We start from the raw sequence: 15,992 nt of genomic DNA on the forward strand, positions 1-15,992 counted from the left end.
CGTCGCGCCCTCCGCCGGGCGCCCGGCCCCACCCCCAGGCTTTCCCTCTGGCAGCCCCTAGCATGCCGGACCCATACCTCTTCCCACCCCCGACTCCGGTGCCCCGTCCTGGCGCCCCGCATTTCCCATCCCCCTCGGCGCCCGGGGCCGACCTCCTTGACCTTCCTACAGCCGCCTTCCCTATTGCCCCAATCCCCGAGGGGGAAACGTGGCTACGGGACTTGGGAGAAAGGAGTGGGCAGCTGGGCGCCACATCGCCCCAGCCTCACGCCACTTCACAGTGAGCCGGGCACAAGGGAAAACGGGTGGCATCTCCCTGGGAGCTCCCGCTTGCCTCCAGCTGGGTTAGGAGGGAAGGGTCCTGATGGGGAACGAAACTGCCCCAGAGCCTAGATGATTGTGAGCTTCTCTCCCCGCCCCCACTTCTCTGCCCTTGCAGTCAGCGTCACCGTAGGGGGCAAGCAGTACCTCCTGGGACTCTATGACACAGCCGGACAGGTGAGTGTCTTGGCCCCTGGCCGCACCCCCCGCCCTTTCCCCAATTCAGGGTGTTTATGAAGGGCCTTTGGAAACTGACGTGTCTAGGAGGGAGGGTGTGTCTGCAAGGGTCCTTCTGGATCAAGTATTTCTTTCTTCAAGTCACCACATTAGGGAAAGGAAAAAAAAAAATCTCAGCAACAAACCCAGACCAGCCTACCCCATGTGAACCCCTGGGCTGAAAGTTTCTGCCTGTGTGTGCCTTCTGTCTGGTGCCTGGTGTGTGGGTCCCAACTCCTGTTGCAAAGTGGCAGCGGCCAATCCTGAGGCACTATTATTTTTAGTTGCCGATGACCAGGTCTCCCCTCACAGCCTTTGTCTGGTCCCTCATTGGTGAGTGGTCTGCCTGCCCGAGGAGCCTGATTGGTGGGAAATGGCATCATCTAATATGATGGGAAGGCATTTGGTCCTGGTTATGTTTATTACAACATCATTGCACTCTGGGACTCCAGTCCCTGAAAACGTAATTTGTGGTATTACCAGAGGACCACAGGGAAAAAAGAAAAGAAACAACAACCATCCAGCCACTCCCAGGGGCAGGGAGGGGAAGGAGGGGTTAGGAGTTCAGTGTGAATCTTGGAGGAAGAGCTTTTTTTTGTTGTTCCCTAGGAAGGCCAGGTGACTTTGTCTGGGTTTTCTTTGGTAGAGATTATTGTGCAGAAAGAAAATGCACCCTCCGACCATTATTTGCATATTAGAGGTGGCTTCTGAAGCATTAAGTTCTCCTCTCTGTCTCTGTCCCAGCTCCACCCTCTTCCCAAACCCACTTTTGCTGTGGGCCTAAGATGATTTGTTTGATGAAGTTTTGCAAAATCCATCCCTGTGATTTAGACCTGAAAATTTGGGTGGAAGTTTCCACGTGTCATCCAGACTTGAGTCCTTGAGAACATGTGAGCGGCTGAGGGCCTTGGAGAGTGTCTTTAGGGGATGTCCAGTAGTACAGTTTCCTTATCTGTAAGATGGGGTTCAACAAATTCAGACCATTCCCCTGGGCATATATTATATGCTGGATGCTTAGCACTGAGTCTGGCACACACTAGGCACACATTAGGTCAATAAAGAGGAACTTTTCTTTGTAGCCCTTGTAGATTTGGATTTCAGAATTGTAGTACCGGGTTAGATTCCAAAGAATGTCTTGTTGGGGGGCATCTCGATGTGGCCTCTGGTTTCTATACTGTGAAGTTAGAGGAGCCCCTGAGAATAGAGAAACCACTGGCAGAGCACTAGGCACCAGGTGCCTGAGGCCGCCCACTTTCACCAAACTGAACCAGGTTAGTACAACGAGTTCTTAGCTTTCCAGGGGCCCTTTTCATTACCTGCTTTGTAGTTACTCCTTCTATCATTACCAGACGGTATAGAGGGCAAGAGGCAGAACCCATTCAATCAAATAAGACCGACTTTTAAGAAGTACAGCTGGTAAACAGCAGGTTGAAATTGTTGTTTGAAAGGAGAGAGGTTAAGAATCGTCTCTAATTTTAACTTCTCTCAGTACTGCCTCTTCCCTTTTCTTTGTTACTTGTCACCATGGCCATCTTTTGACCACGAGCCCTATTCAACAGGACGTGTGTATGTCAGAGCTGTTCTGTGCACATTCAAATCTGGCTAATATCTACTGACTTCCTTCTACATATCAGGCCTGGGGCAGCCACATGCAAATATTATTTTATTTTCTGCACTAAACAACCCCATGAGATAGGTGATCCTCCATCTTTGAAGACGAGGAAACTAGGGCTCAGAGAAGCTAGGTTGCTGTTCTAAAGTCACAGCTACGGAGGGATGTTGCTAGGATTAGGACATGGGTCTGAATCTGCCATAGTTTGAGGCGGTTATGTACAGAGGAAGTCATGGGAGGTGCTGAGGTGCCACCTGGGTTGATTGGGTTGCTTGTGTCTCTGTAGACATGGTCCCTGGAATCTTCACAGTCATTCTCTGAGTGGGGGTTGTATGCCACCCCTGCAGAGGAAAAAACCCAGGTCCAAAGAGTCAAGTGCTGTTTTCCGTGGAGATTGTAAGCTATCTTCTAAGTGGGATCAACCTATTAGTGAGAGTCAGTTATTACTGTTTTTATCCAATGGTGGATCACTTACTCTATTGGCCAAGAGGTATGTTAGGCCCCCTTGGTGTTTCTCCCAGCGTCTAAGACTTTTCCTGAGTTAGCAGTAATTCACCTTGCAGCATCCAAGGGTTTATTACTAATAAGCAATCTTAGCAACGTAATCATCAATGAGATTAAATGAGTGCCCACTTTGTACCTAACACTGTGCTGAGCACCAGAGGGGTACAAAAGAATAAATTTAAGATGGGGATCTGCCATGTCTGAGGACAGCACAGGTGGAAACGTCTGAATTAGATGCAACGTGTGATATGTAGGAGATTCCTGTGTTGTACTTGGTCATTAAGACCTCGTGCCTCTATGAATTGGTAACCGATTAATCTTACAATAATAATAATGATAAAGAAACACATTCACATGCGTATACATATAGAGAGAAATTTTCAAGTCTGATGGGCAGCAGAGGAAAGCCCATGGGCTTTGGAACCAAATAAGCTTGGGCCCAGATCTCCACCTTGCTGTACTGGTCCTGTGATTCTAGCTGTATTATTAACCTTCTCTGTGATCTAGTAAAAATGTGGTTAATTAGAATCTGTACTGCAGTGTTATAGGTCGGCTTAAATTGTTTAATGTATATAAAAGCAGCTGACACTGTTCTTCGTTCATAATAGTAGATGTGTAAAAAATATGAGAAATTACTGTGCTCCACCGTGGGCAGTTTTATAAGGGGAAGAGGTCACACGTGGAAGAGGACCGTGTATTATACTTGGAGTTGATAGAAATTCTACTAGGATGCCAGATCCTAGAGGCTTTTTAGCGGAGGTCTGATGCTAGCTTTGTACTTTGTAATTGCCACGGTCCCCATCACTGGACCCATGGACACGGTCGAGTGCTCCCTGCTCTAAATGCCCTGTTGTGTCAAGATGGTTTCCTTTCTTGATCAGAACCTGCATCCCCAGTGATGTAGGAGAAACTCTTAGAAAAATGAAGAGTTCAGCATAAAATTTGAGAACCAAGTGGGGTATGTAGGTTTCAGTCGATTCTACTTTGGGAGATAAGATGGGATGAGGGAGAAGCTCACAGCACTTTAAAAAGTTCACTCATGCACTTGGGCGCTCACTGTATTTGAACAACAGCACATCTCCCTTGGGTTGGAACTTCTAGTCTGTGTGCTTACTCTTGGGTCCCCTCTTTGACCCCAGTTGAGTTCAAAGCCATAAGTATCCAATGGCCCAATTTATATATTAAAGAACATATTATGGAACTTCAAGAGATGACTGTAGTAGATAACCTCTTGCCTTCCGGAGTAGGCTGCTTCCCCCTTAACCTCCACTGCTATTGGCAGAGAGAGAGAGAATATAGAGTGAATGTGAATGTGTCGGGCATCACGTTCTGAGTCCCATCACGTTCTCTGCCTGGGCACATCCCTCCACACCCCCGACACACTAGCATTAGGCCAAAGGGAAGCCCCCCTCTCTTGGCCAAGCCCCTAGTGGCCCAGGAGCAGCCCGACATTTTAGTGCCAAGCATTTCAGAGTGGAAGTTGAAGGCGCTCCTTCCTCCTCCCTGTGGCCTGCCGGAGGGGTCCGGCTTCCGGTCTGGGCCTCTGCAGTTCTTCTCTTTTCTTGCCTGGCGTTCAGGGCTTCAGGGTCGGCTCTGCAGCAGCCCCAGTGTCTGCTCAGGGAGGTGCTGGAGGGGTGAGATTTTCCCTCCTGACTCTGCGCTGTGTGGAGCTCAGGGGAAGTGAGAAGAGCTCTGGCTCTGGCAGACGAGCCAGTGGGAGCTGCCTGGCAAGCTGCTCTCGAGGTGCGGGCTCCAGGCTGATCTCTTAATCCTTGGCAGGAAGGCAGAACTTGATACCCTGAAGAGGGAAGGACGGACGCCCAGTTTATCCCAGGTCCCGGAATACCCACACTCAGGAGGGTGTGTTGGGGGTGAGTTTGGGTTCCCTAGAGTTCCAGATTTAGCCACTGCCTCAGTGTGTACAAGTCCATATGTGTGCTTTTGGGTGTGCTGTTGCTATATCTGTTAACTTAAACACACACAAGTTCAAGGATGCATATAAGAGAGCTATAAATACCTTCACTCAGGTGTCCCCTGGGGTTGGTTCAGGGACAAGTGAGGTCTGTTTCTTACTTGACATAGCCCAGCAGCTGTGGCTGCCTTGCAGGCCCTCTGGGTGCCCCGAGAAGCACTTCCCCTCCAGAAGGGGATCTCCAGGGAGGCAGCCTGGGAATGCCCTGCCTTCTGGAATGCCCTGCAGCACCCAAGAGCCTAGTTTAACAGGAAGGGGGAGGGGTAAGCCCAGGGTATTGCCACTCATAGAACGCCTCCCACCTTCAGGCAGGCATCCTCACAGAACCTTCCGAGGTAGACTCTTCCCAGGTGAGGAAATTGAGAGTGAGTGGGCTTATGAGAACCAGACCAAGATGGGATTAGGAAAAAGGTTTTCCTTACTTTGGAGGGGCCTGCATGGAGCATCATTAGGGCTCAGGAAGTACCAACTCACATCACCCAGGCTCCAGGTTCCTGCAGCCCGACACTGCATCCCTGAGGGGCCCCAGGAGCAGAGTTTGGGAGGAGCCGCAGGGTTCCTTCCAGACATCAGCTGCAACAGGTGAGATGCTGGCACTGAGCATCCTGGTTTCCCTTAGTAACCTACTGTAGATTTGTCATCTGTGCATTTTGCTAACCTTTTTAGAAGCTATTTATATTTCCAGTCTGCACTGCATCATAGGGAATGCTGGTTTCCTCCTCCGCGTGGGGAAGGTGGATGGCCTTTCTTGGCTTCAAAGCCTTTGCAGTGGCCGAATGCCCTGTGTCCCCCCTCTTGGCACTCTGATGTGAGTTTGGGATGTGATCCTCTGATCCATCCGGCTTCACTTCTCCCATGATTCTCTTGAGGTTTGGTGACATTTATGCTCTGGGAACCAAAGCTTACCAGCAGGTGTGTCAGGAATGGTGTTATAGGTGCGCCCAGATGCCATCCGCTCAGCTCGGAAGTGGGGGGGGGGCGGGCCCAGTGTGTAGCTTCCAGGGGGCTGAACGTATATGGTCATGTTTATGTGTGCCAGGATGTGAAAAAGGTGGGAAGCATTGCCTTAAAGCTCATGGGTTAGAGTTCTTATGGAGAACTGGGTGTTTGTGGTTTTGTTGTGGAGTTTGGGGTTTCAGGAGATAAGCCCTAGTGGTATTAAAACAAAACAAAACAAAGCCGTTCTCCATGGGGCTATCGGCTTCTAGCAATGACACGTGTTGGCAGCAGCTGGTACTACCAAGAGGCCTCAGGTACAGAATAGCAATATGCAAGGAGGAAGAAAGAGAGGCTGTTACAAAGAAACTAAGCCCAAAACCACACATGTTTTTAAAATTCGGGCACCTCAGCTGAATTTCCTTTCACTCAGAGGGCTTGGTTTTGCCCTAATTTGGTGTGTTTGGGTCAAGGAGCGGCTTTCCTTGCCCTCAGCACTTTGCTGTTCCTCTTTTAGTTTCTGGCAGGCAGCTGCTTTGCATGAGGAAGGGCGGGGAGACCCAGCCAGGGAGGCTGCGCGGGGCGGCAGGATGGCCATGGCGGGTCATCGGCGCCCTTCCTGGCCGCCCAGCTCTCCGAGCACAGTTCTCCCAGATCCACTGCCTGCTGGACTGGCTCGATTCTCTCTAAGCTCCATGAGGACAGGTGACCGTGTCTCTTTTTCTCCACCGGGTTTCCAGCACGCAGCCCAGTGCCTGGTGCGTGGTAGGTCTACAATGACTGTTTGTTAAATTGAGTTGATTGGCATTTGGCTGTCAACTCATTTCTGCTAAAAGGTTAACCAAAGACTAGGGTTATTGCTGTTAAATAAGAGCTTCTGGCACAACCCCTTTCTTGGAAAAAAGCTTTGTTCATTTAGTAGAAGTCTCTAAGTTTCAAAGGAGTGACAGGCATGGAGGTAAGCAGCAGGCCAGGCGCTATCCCCTGACCCAAAACCTGGGGGCTTTCCGTGGGCCCCAGTGGGCCCGTCCCCCAGTGCTGTCTCTCAGGTGCCGGCCTCCACGTCTTTCCTGAGACCTGTCACTCTCAGATGCCCCGAGGGGGAGGCAGCTCGGCAGTGACAGTGTGGGTTCTGGATTCTCTGGAACATTTTTGAATCCTACTCCTCCTCTCTGTAGCTGTGAGACCGTCAGGCAGCCAACTTCTTCCCTCCCTGTGGACGGGGGAGATGATGGCCACCTCGCAGGGTTGCCGTCAGGGCTAGTTAGAGATGATGTGTAGTTGTCCCAGATGGCCTCACGCTCAGTCAGGGGTGATGGTCCCGGCCGGCTTTGGGGGCTCTACCCCAGTTCAGTTCAGCTGGTGTTGATTCAGTGCCTCCTCTCTGTCCCAACCTCCTGTGGGAGAAGAAAGGGGGAGTCAGATGGCAGAAAGCAGTGGGGAACACTCTTCATGTGAAATTGAGTGGTACACCATCCCAGTTGAGAAGAGGTAGCAGGAATAAGCTCTGCAAAGCTGTAGGCTCGCAGGAAGAGATGGGAGGCAGTACAGTAGACTGGTTACCACTGTGGGCCCCCACACTGGACTGCCAGGGTCTACTTTCCAGCAAAGGACTTGACTTCTCAAAACCTCAGTTTCCTCATCTGTAAAATGGGGATTATAAAATCAAATCAGAGCTTCCCAGCTCCCAGGTAAGGGATTTTTCTTAGCCTCAAGGTGGCTGGGTAGGGCCTGGGATGGACAGCCCTGGGCTCAGGTTGTCCCTTCCAGCTTGAGCCGTCTAACCTCAGTCACTTAGCCCATGGCCCCTCTACCCCACCCACTGTGTGCTGAACACATCTCTGTCTTCTCTGTCCCAGGAAGTGAAAGCTTGGGAACCATTGGGCTAAATGAGGTCACGCAGGCAGAGGGGCACGGAGAACAGATATTCTGGGTGGAGAGGAACAGCATGGGGAGCACAGGCACAGGGCGTCCCAAATGTGTCTTTTTATGGTACCTCGGATCCCTGCTATCAGTGTCAACGTGTGGAATAGGGATGAGAACTAAATTATGGAGTTTTTCACCCAGTAACTGACAACTTAGTAGTTAGAGAGATATTAACCTGGTGCTGTGCTGCTTGTTGATTTTAATAGAGAGAACAGAACATGGGGAAAGGGGCCTCTGTTATTGTTGCTGTTTCTTTTCAAGTGATTGGTGGGAGGAGAGGCCCAGCCGCCTCTCTCCTGATGCCCACACTCGCCAACCCTTCCCAGACTCAGGGAAGACCCCGGGGGTTAATAATGACACTCTTGTCATTGAGTGGCACTTTTACAGGGTGTGAAGCACGTTGCACATGGTGCTCCGTGAGGCTTCTCACCTGCCCTGAGTAAAGGAAGCAGGTCGTGGTTGCCTCCTTTGCAGGTTCAGAGAGGTTAAGTGACTTGTTCGGACCACACAGCTGGTAAAAAGGCAACACCAAGATTACAGGCCAGACTGCCCAACTCCAAGACCTGGGTTCTCTATGTTAAACCACTCACAAGAATCAGCTTGATGGTGTTATATGTCTCCTTTACATCACGTATATTCTGTTGCTGACAATTTCATTAAAAAGTACATTCTGGGCACATTGCTTTTCTGGACAGGAGAGTTGGTGGAGTGGTGTCTATAGATGGGACACTAGGGGCTGCTGCTGAAATGGCTCCTTAAAGATAACCTCCACCCCACCTCCACCCTGGGAGATGAAGGGTGTTTTGTCTATTTGTTCATTAACCTCCATTGTTGCTGAAAAAGAGGACTTCCCCTGCGTGGTGCAGGTAGCTGCATTGCCAGTGAGGCTGTGGAAGAAACTTCATGCTGGTGCAGGTGTCACCTGTTCCCGGGAAGGAGCTCTGCGCTGCTTTGCATCGTCACCCCTGCTCCGCCTGGCAGCCCTGACTTGACATGAACTTGCTGTGCGGGGGCTGCCAGGCAGATGTCTTTTCCATCCCATAGGGGCTGCCCCAGGCTTTTCTTTTCTCCCTGTAGGAGTTTCCTTATTTAGGTAAAAACTGCCATTTTCAACCTGTTTGTCCCTCTTCCATCGGGATATGCCCTGAATATGCACCCAAAGACTTCCTCTGCCACCCACTCCTCATTTTGCCTGCCTTCCTGAGCATCCTGTTGACACCACCTCCGCATGGGCTTCCACATCCCACGTCCCACAGCCTGGGCTGCGTCCCACCGCCGTGACTGCCAGGACTAGATGAAAACACTCATTCAGTCAGTCTGCAAACATTCCTTAAGCACCAAATCTGGGCCAGCACCTCTGCAAGGGGTGGGGCTTACGAGACAGATGGGGCCCAGGCCCTGCCCCCAGGAGCTCACGGTTCAGCAGAGGGGGGAAGGGAGAGGGTGCCTGTTCATCGGGGGCACAGAGGAGGCTGGGTTCTGTCCTTCCCAGGAGATGAGAATGGGCACAGCAGCCTGGAGTTCTCCAGGTCGATTTTAGGTGGAGAAAGTGCTCAGACTGGATTCTTACATGTACTAGATGCTCAGTGAGGGTTTGAATTACTGCACTGGTTCTCAGATGTGGTCCTCAAACCAACATGCATCTTCTGGGAATGTGTTAGAAATCCAGACTCTTAGGCTTCACCCCAGGCCTCTGGAATCAGAAAATCTGGGCCAACTCTGGTATGACAAGCCCTCCAGGTGATTCTGATACTGGCCGAAATGTCAGAGCCACCAAGTTAGTAAATGTGAACTTAATATACCTTGTCTTAGCAAGCCACCTCCCCATCTCCCCTCCCCCAATACACACACACACACACACACACACACACACTCACATACACACACACACTCCAAAAGTTCACTAGACCATATCATCTGGCTGCCAAATTCTTACCATAATATCCAGAGTGCAGGTACATACCTTATCCATCTTGTAATCCTTATTCATCTTTTAACCCCTGCCTATCCAAACATGCCTCCACACACCCTCATCTCTAGTTCTTTATGCGTGGTTGGGATGCTCCATATTTGTTGGAATGAACTGAATCATTCAGCCACTGGTGCCGCCTTCCTCGCCTGCCTGGTGGAGTTGGGGCCAAGGCACGATCAGGAGAAAACGGAAGCAGAACTTCTTAAGCTGCCCTTGGCTCCACTAGTGCACTGTCTGGCCCAAGGCCATGCACACAGTAGGCTCCAGGGGTATTCCTTGATGAGGCCCAAGTGCCAAGCCATGTCCTTCCCCATACATTAAGCATCCAGACAGACTTGAGACGCAAGACCTGCTCTGTTCACCGTAGCTGAGGTTAGCACTCTGGGAGGTGACAGGCCTGCCCCTGAGGACAATGCTGGTTTGGTTTGTGCTAAATTAGTTCCAAAGCAACAGATGGGCAATGATGTCCTTTTGTATTAAAACTCCCCACTGGGACGGTTGGAGGAAGGGCTGTTACTGACACCCTTCTCGGCAGTAATTACTTTCTGGCTGACCATGGCTTTCTGCGCAAGTGTCCGCCTCCTCCATTCCCCTGCCTTCCCTCCACTTATAAATTCCCCCTTTCCTCCTTCCTTCCCTCCTTCCTTCCTTCCTCCCTCCCTCCCTCCCTCCCTCCCTTCCCCTCTCCCTTCCTTCCTTCTTTTTTTACTGCTCTCTCTTTTTTTTTCCTTTTTTCAAAACTTGTTCCAGTGTAGAAAAGCCATCTTCTTTCAAATGGCCTAAGGGTTGGGATTATAAATGAGTTGGCTCAGAGTATGCCCCCCTTTAAGAGCTGCCACTGAGAGAAAGAATTTAATTCTGATTGTCCAGCTCAATTAAAATTCCACTTACCAATTTCGTTTCTTTTTATGGCTGAGTTATTTGTAGTGAGGTGGATGGACCTAGAGTGTGTCTTACAGAGTGAAGTAAGTCAGAAAGAGAAAGACAAATACCGTATGCTAACACATATATATGGAATCTAAGAAAAAAAAAAAAGTCATGAAGTACCTAGGGGGCAAGACGGGAATAAAGACACAGACCTGCTAGAGAATGGACTTGAGGATATGGGGAGGGGTCAGGGTAAGCTGTGACAAAGTGAGAGAGTGGCAGGGACATATATACACTACCAAATGTAAAATAGATAGCTAGTGGGAAGCAGCCGCATAGCACAGGGAGATCAGCCTGGTGCTTTGTGACCACCTAGAGGGGTGGAATAGGGAGAGTGGGAGGGAGGCTCAAGAGGGAGGAGATATGGGAACATGTGTATATGTATAGCTGATTCACTTTGTTATAAAGCAGAAACTAACATACCATTGTAAAGCAATTATACTCCATTAAAGATGTTAAAAAATAATAATAATAAACAACCAAAAAGAATTTAAAAAATTCCACTTATCCCAGCATAATTTTCAAAGGGCTGTCCCGCCAAGCGAGCTGGTTCAGGGTTCACAATTAAGGTGTTCCTTGTGGCCTCCCTGGCTCTGCAGGTTTGGGGGATGGGATAGAGATGAGAGGATCCCTGCTTTCTTCAGACAGGGGCCTTGTCTAGCAGCAGGGAGCTTCTGGTCTTCATCCAGCCTGCAGAAAGTGAGAAGTCCTTCTGAGGAGGAGGAGGCACCCCGTGAACTCCTCCCCTGAGACTCCAGCCCTCTTAGGGTTGAACCCCGTCTTTGAATTTCAGCTGAGAAAATCATCTATAGGCTACAGTCTAGCATTCTGTTTCATTCTTGTGTAAACCTTTATTCAGCACCCAGATTGTAAGCCCTCAGAGGGGGTCTGCATGTGGGACGTAGCGCTTAGCACAACTCACAGCCAGGTGTGTGCTGGATATAGGAGAATCTGTTAGAAAGATGATCATGAAAAGAACATCTCCCATGACTTTACATCACCTCCGTATTGGTTTTCTCATCAGCTCATTTTAAAGGGAATTCTGTTCTGTCTTGGCATTACTGAAGGTTTTTAAAATCGGGTTATAGGTGGCCGGTGTAATGCGTTGCCTGCCGAGGCACAGTAGAACTCATTTCTTAACTCAGGGAGTCCATCAGCAGAAAGGCTGCCAGGTCTCTTTGGATAAAATACTGGCCAGGATGTGTGCTGTTCTCCAGCAAGTCTGGATCTGTAGGATTCCTTCAGTGTGTTTTGTGTCATGTGTCCCTCTGTTACAAGCAGGGGGAGCCCTGACATCCTGCTGCTGGGCCAGGCAGTGTGGAAGCATCAAAGTCTAGGCAAGCTGGTGTTATAAACAAAGCAATTCCTCAGAAATTCCTCGTGAGCCAGACTGCTTGTTTACTCCTCTTTCCTTTTTAAAAATTGAGATATTACTCATATTCAGTGGGTTTTATATGTTCACAAAGTTGTGCGACCATCACCACTATTTAATTCCAGAACATTCTCATCACCCCCAAAGAAACCCTGTACCTATAATCAGTGACTCTCCATTCTCCCCTTCCCCCAGCTCTTAGCAACCACTAATCTACTTTTTTTTTTTTTTTTCCCGGTACGCGGGCCTCTCACTGCTGTGGCCTCTCCCATTGCGGAGCACAGGCTCAGCGGCCATGGCTCACGGGCCCAGCCGCTCCGCGGCACGTGGGATCCTCCCGGACCGGGGCACGAACCCGTGTCCCATGCATTGGCAGGTGGACTCTCAACCACTGCACCACCAGGGAAGCCCACTAATCTACTTTTTGACCCTGTGGATTTGCCCATTCTGGACATTTCATATAAATGGAATCATACAATATGTGACCTTCGTGTCTGGTTTCTTTCACTTAGCATCATGTTTTCAAGGTTCATCCATGTTGTAGAATATACCAGTACTTCATTTCTTTTTTGTGGCTGAATAATCCTCGTGTGTCCTTTTTATTCCTTTTCGTCAGTCTTCATTACATGGACATTCTGCCCGAACCCTGGAAATCACTGGTCATGTACTTCTGGTGCTGTCTTCACCCCAGATCTGGTAGGGCTAGGGCTAGTCCCTCTACGCTTTCAGTGTTCCAGTTCTCCTGTTGCCTCTGTTCATAATCCTCCCCACCCCCATCTACACCCTTATGTCTTTATTCATCAGATATGTGAGTATCTGTTAAATACAGGTGAGGTGAGGAACACGAAGATCCATCAGATAGGGTTCTTTCTCTGTAGGAGCTTAGAGTCCATTGGGAAGAGAAGATGTATACAGATGACCAAAATGCAAACAGAATATGGGACGTACCAAGAAAAGGTAAAGTGTGAGGAGTGTCATAAGGGTGCCTGACTGCTAGGCTGCTTGCCTGGAGCCTCCCAGAGAGCCAGGGCCTCAGTGGGGCCATCAAGACTCAGAGACTTGATTTCATTGAGGCACTCACATATCATCAGGTCCACCGGTCTGATCTGTGTTAACTCATAGAGATCTGGATATAAATAAGGTTGTGGAAGGATTATTTATCATGTGGTCTTGGTGGAAAAATGGGCTCAAGCCATAAACCAGTAGCTCACAAGGAAGAAAAGCAAACAGCCAATTGAACACACAATATGCAAAGATATGCAAATAAAAACTTTTTTTTTTTCACTTACCAAATTGAACAACATGGGAAAAATTGATATTCAGGAGTCAGGGAAGTGGATGCTGTATGTACCGTTCAGTAAAAACTGACACAATCCATTTGGAGGTTAATTTGGCAAAGACACTTAAATTTTTAGTGATCCATTTCTATGAATTTATGCCAAGGAAACATTCAGTGTACACAAAGATTTACATAAAATGATATTCTTCACAGCCATATTTATAATAGTGATAAATTATAAACACAATGCATAGTAAAAAAGGATTTGTTAAATGATAGCATGATATGTATTAGAATGATCACAGCCATTAAGAACCGCTTTCAGCAAATATTTAAAGATATATGAAAAGGCTAGTGGTGTGTGAAGTGTGAAAAGGCAGGAATCAAAACTATATGGCATTATCACAACTTTGAAAAATCTGCATATGTATAACGTGTAAGAAAAAAATTGGTATAAAATTGTCAAAATGTTGAAGCAGTTGGCTCTAGGTAGTGATGTTGAATACTTATAGACATTTACTTCTTTATACTTTATTCTGTTTTTCTCCAATTTAAAAAAAGTCACTTTATTTTTATTGAAGTTATATATGCAGATGGTTTAAAGAGTCAACAAGATCCTGTTATGGAGAAACAAAAGATCCCTCTCCACTTTGCTACAGAGAAGTCCTTTCCCACTCCCCCAAGGCAACCGCTTTCAGTTCTTAGCTGTTTATGTTGGTAAAAGAAATCCTTTGTTGCCTTAACACCATGAATGATGAGGCTTTAGCTATCTTTTGAATATGTCTTCCACTTCCCATCCACCTATCCCCAGTAGCTATATTGTAATTTCCATTTGATTATTGATCAGTGGTTATATTTTTATCACTGTGTTAGCACAGCTGAGCCATGTAGTGTACTATAATTACTTTTCCCTCTGTGTGCGGCTCTTTGTTTCCCTGGAGTTACTAATTATCTTCTTCGCTTGCTTAGTTTTCACCACCTGTCTATTTCATTCTAAACTCACCTTTCCATACATTCCAGCATATCAAGTATTCTGTCAGTTTCTTCTTGGAGGCATTCGTCATGAGCCTACTGACCTGCTTCAGTTTGGGCTAGTTGCCTCGAGCCTACTGCACAGCTGTCATCCTAGGATTTTCCTTCATCATTACTGGGATTCCCTTTGGCTCTATGTCTTGTATTAGATGCCAATTTTTATTTTTCATGTCTTCATAGTTTATTTCCTCGTTTTGGTAGAGTATATATTTTATTAGTTTCCTGAGAAAAGATGCACTGTAGGCAAATTTTTTGATACCTGGTATGTTTGAAAATGTTTTTATTTCCTTCATACCTGCTTGACATTTTGAAAATCGATTGGAAATCATTTTTTTCTTCAGAGCTTTGAAGGCATTGTTCCATCATCTTCCAGCTTCAATTTATGCTGTTAAAAAGTCTGATGCCAATCTTACTCTGGATTCGTTTTTAGGAACCTGTTTTTCCTGTCTGGAATCTCACACTCATGGTCTTCAGGGTAGGGTGTAGCTGGCTATTGTGGGCTATTTCATCCTAGGGCCTCGTGTCCTTCAGTTCTGAGAAATTTTCTTGGTTTATTTCTTTGATTTCTTCACTTCCAATTAATCTCTTCTGTTTCACTAGAACTTCCAGTATTTAGATATTAGAGGTTTTGGGGGTGGTCCTCTAATTGTGCCTTCTCTGTGTCTTTTTGCTCTATTTTTGGGAGAGTTCCTCAATTTTATCATCTGCCCCTTCTATTTTTTTTTAATGTGATTCTATTTTTAATTTTCAAGAACCTTTTCCTGTTCTTTGGATGTTCCTTTTTTTTTTCTTTATCATCTTCTAAGTTTGGATTGGCTTGCTTTTGGTTTGAATATCTTCTCTAATTTCTCTGAGGGTATTAATGATAGCTTTTTGAAATTTTTGTCTCCCTGCATAGTCTCTCGTTTTGATCTCTGCCTTTTGTGGCAGTTCCTCAGGTGTCTACTCATATTTACGAGAGTGGCGTTGGAGAATGGGAAACTCTGCGTATACATGGGGCTGGATGACTCTGGCCCTTACTGAACGTCTGGGTTTCTCAGCCTCAGCACTGTTGATATTTCGGGCTGGACAGTTTGTTGTGAATGCTGTCCTGTGAACTGTAGGATGTTTAGCAGCATCCGTACTGTCTTCCCTACCCCAATCATGATGATCAGGAATGTCCCAGACATTGCCAGATGTTCCCTTGGGGCAACGTCAGCCTTTGCTCCTTCTACCCCCATTTGAGAACCACTACTGTAGGGTGATTCATCTGGGTCTTTTCATTGGGGAACCTGGTCCTTCCTCTTGCACTGTTCATATTCCCCAGAAAAGAATCTTGCACTCTACTGCCTGAGTGGTTCCTGCTGGGCTGCCACTGTTCTGGGAGGTGAGGGGAGGAAGCAGGGTAAGGGTCTCAATTTTCAGTGTACCCTGGCCTTGTGTGTTCAGTATGTTCAACTGGGCCCTGTGTCCTCCCACCCAGGGAACCCTCTGTTCTTCCCTTTCCGGGGAATAAATATCCTCCTCCTTTCATCAGGGCTGGGGAGAGTATTTACCATGATAGAGGACAGATCTGGGGTTTAACTGCTTCATAAGCAGACTGTCAGTCTGCCCTCTTGTTTGTGGCTCCACCTTCAACCCACTTTCAGAACGCACTGCTCCAGCTCCCACACCTTTAGGGGGTTCTGTTGTACGGAACCGGGTGCTTCTTAACTTCTCCTCATTGCTGGCCCAGGATCTGGCTCCCAGGGTCTGCTAAATCAGTTCCTACTTGTTCTTTGATTTTCTAGCTTCTAAAATTGTGTGGCTGTTGTCTCCTTCCCTGTTTGCTTTTCCTGTGGCTTTATGCCTTTTTTTTTTAAATTACTGTACATGTCAGAGGATTTTGGAAAGATCAAAGATAGATTCACGTGTTCAACTGGCTAGCATTTAACTGAATTCTTC

At 47.7% G+C, this 15,992-nt stretch overlaps 1 protein-coding gene across 2 annotated transcripts in view; it reads left to right on the top strand.

The window, feature by feature from the left end:
- Positions 1-244: 244 nt before the first annotated feature.
- Positions 245-15,992, top strand: part of RHOQ (ras homolog family member Q) — a 39,041-nt gene continuing 23,293 nt past the window's right edge. The window contains exon 1 of one of the 2 annotated variants that reach the window (XM_024753637.1): positions 245-498. In XM_024753637.1, coding sequence (XP_024609405.1) covers positions 394-498 — 105 coding nt within the window. In that variant the 5' untranslated portion in view covers positions 245-393. Of the gene's footprint in view, positions 499-5,684; positions 6,320-15,992 lie in introns of those variants that run through there. The other variant, XM_024753636.1, reaches the window with a different exon arrangement.

Source organism: Neophocaena asiaeorientalis, unplaced genomic scaffold, assembly GCF_003031525.2.
Source record: "Neophocaena asiaeorientalis asiaeorientalis breed wild unplaced genomic scaffold, Neophocaena_asiaeorientalis_V1.1 scaffold171, whole genome shotgun sequence".
Taxonomy (NCBI): Eukaryota; Metazoa; Chordata; class Mammalia; order Artiodactyla; family Phocoenidae; genus Neophocaena; species Neophocaena asiaeorientalis.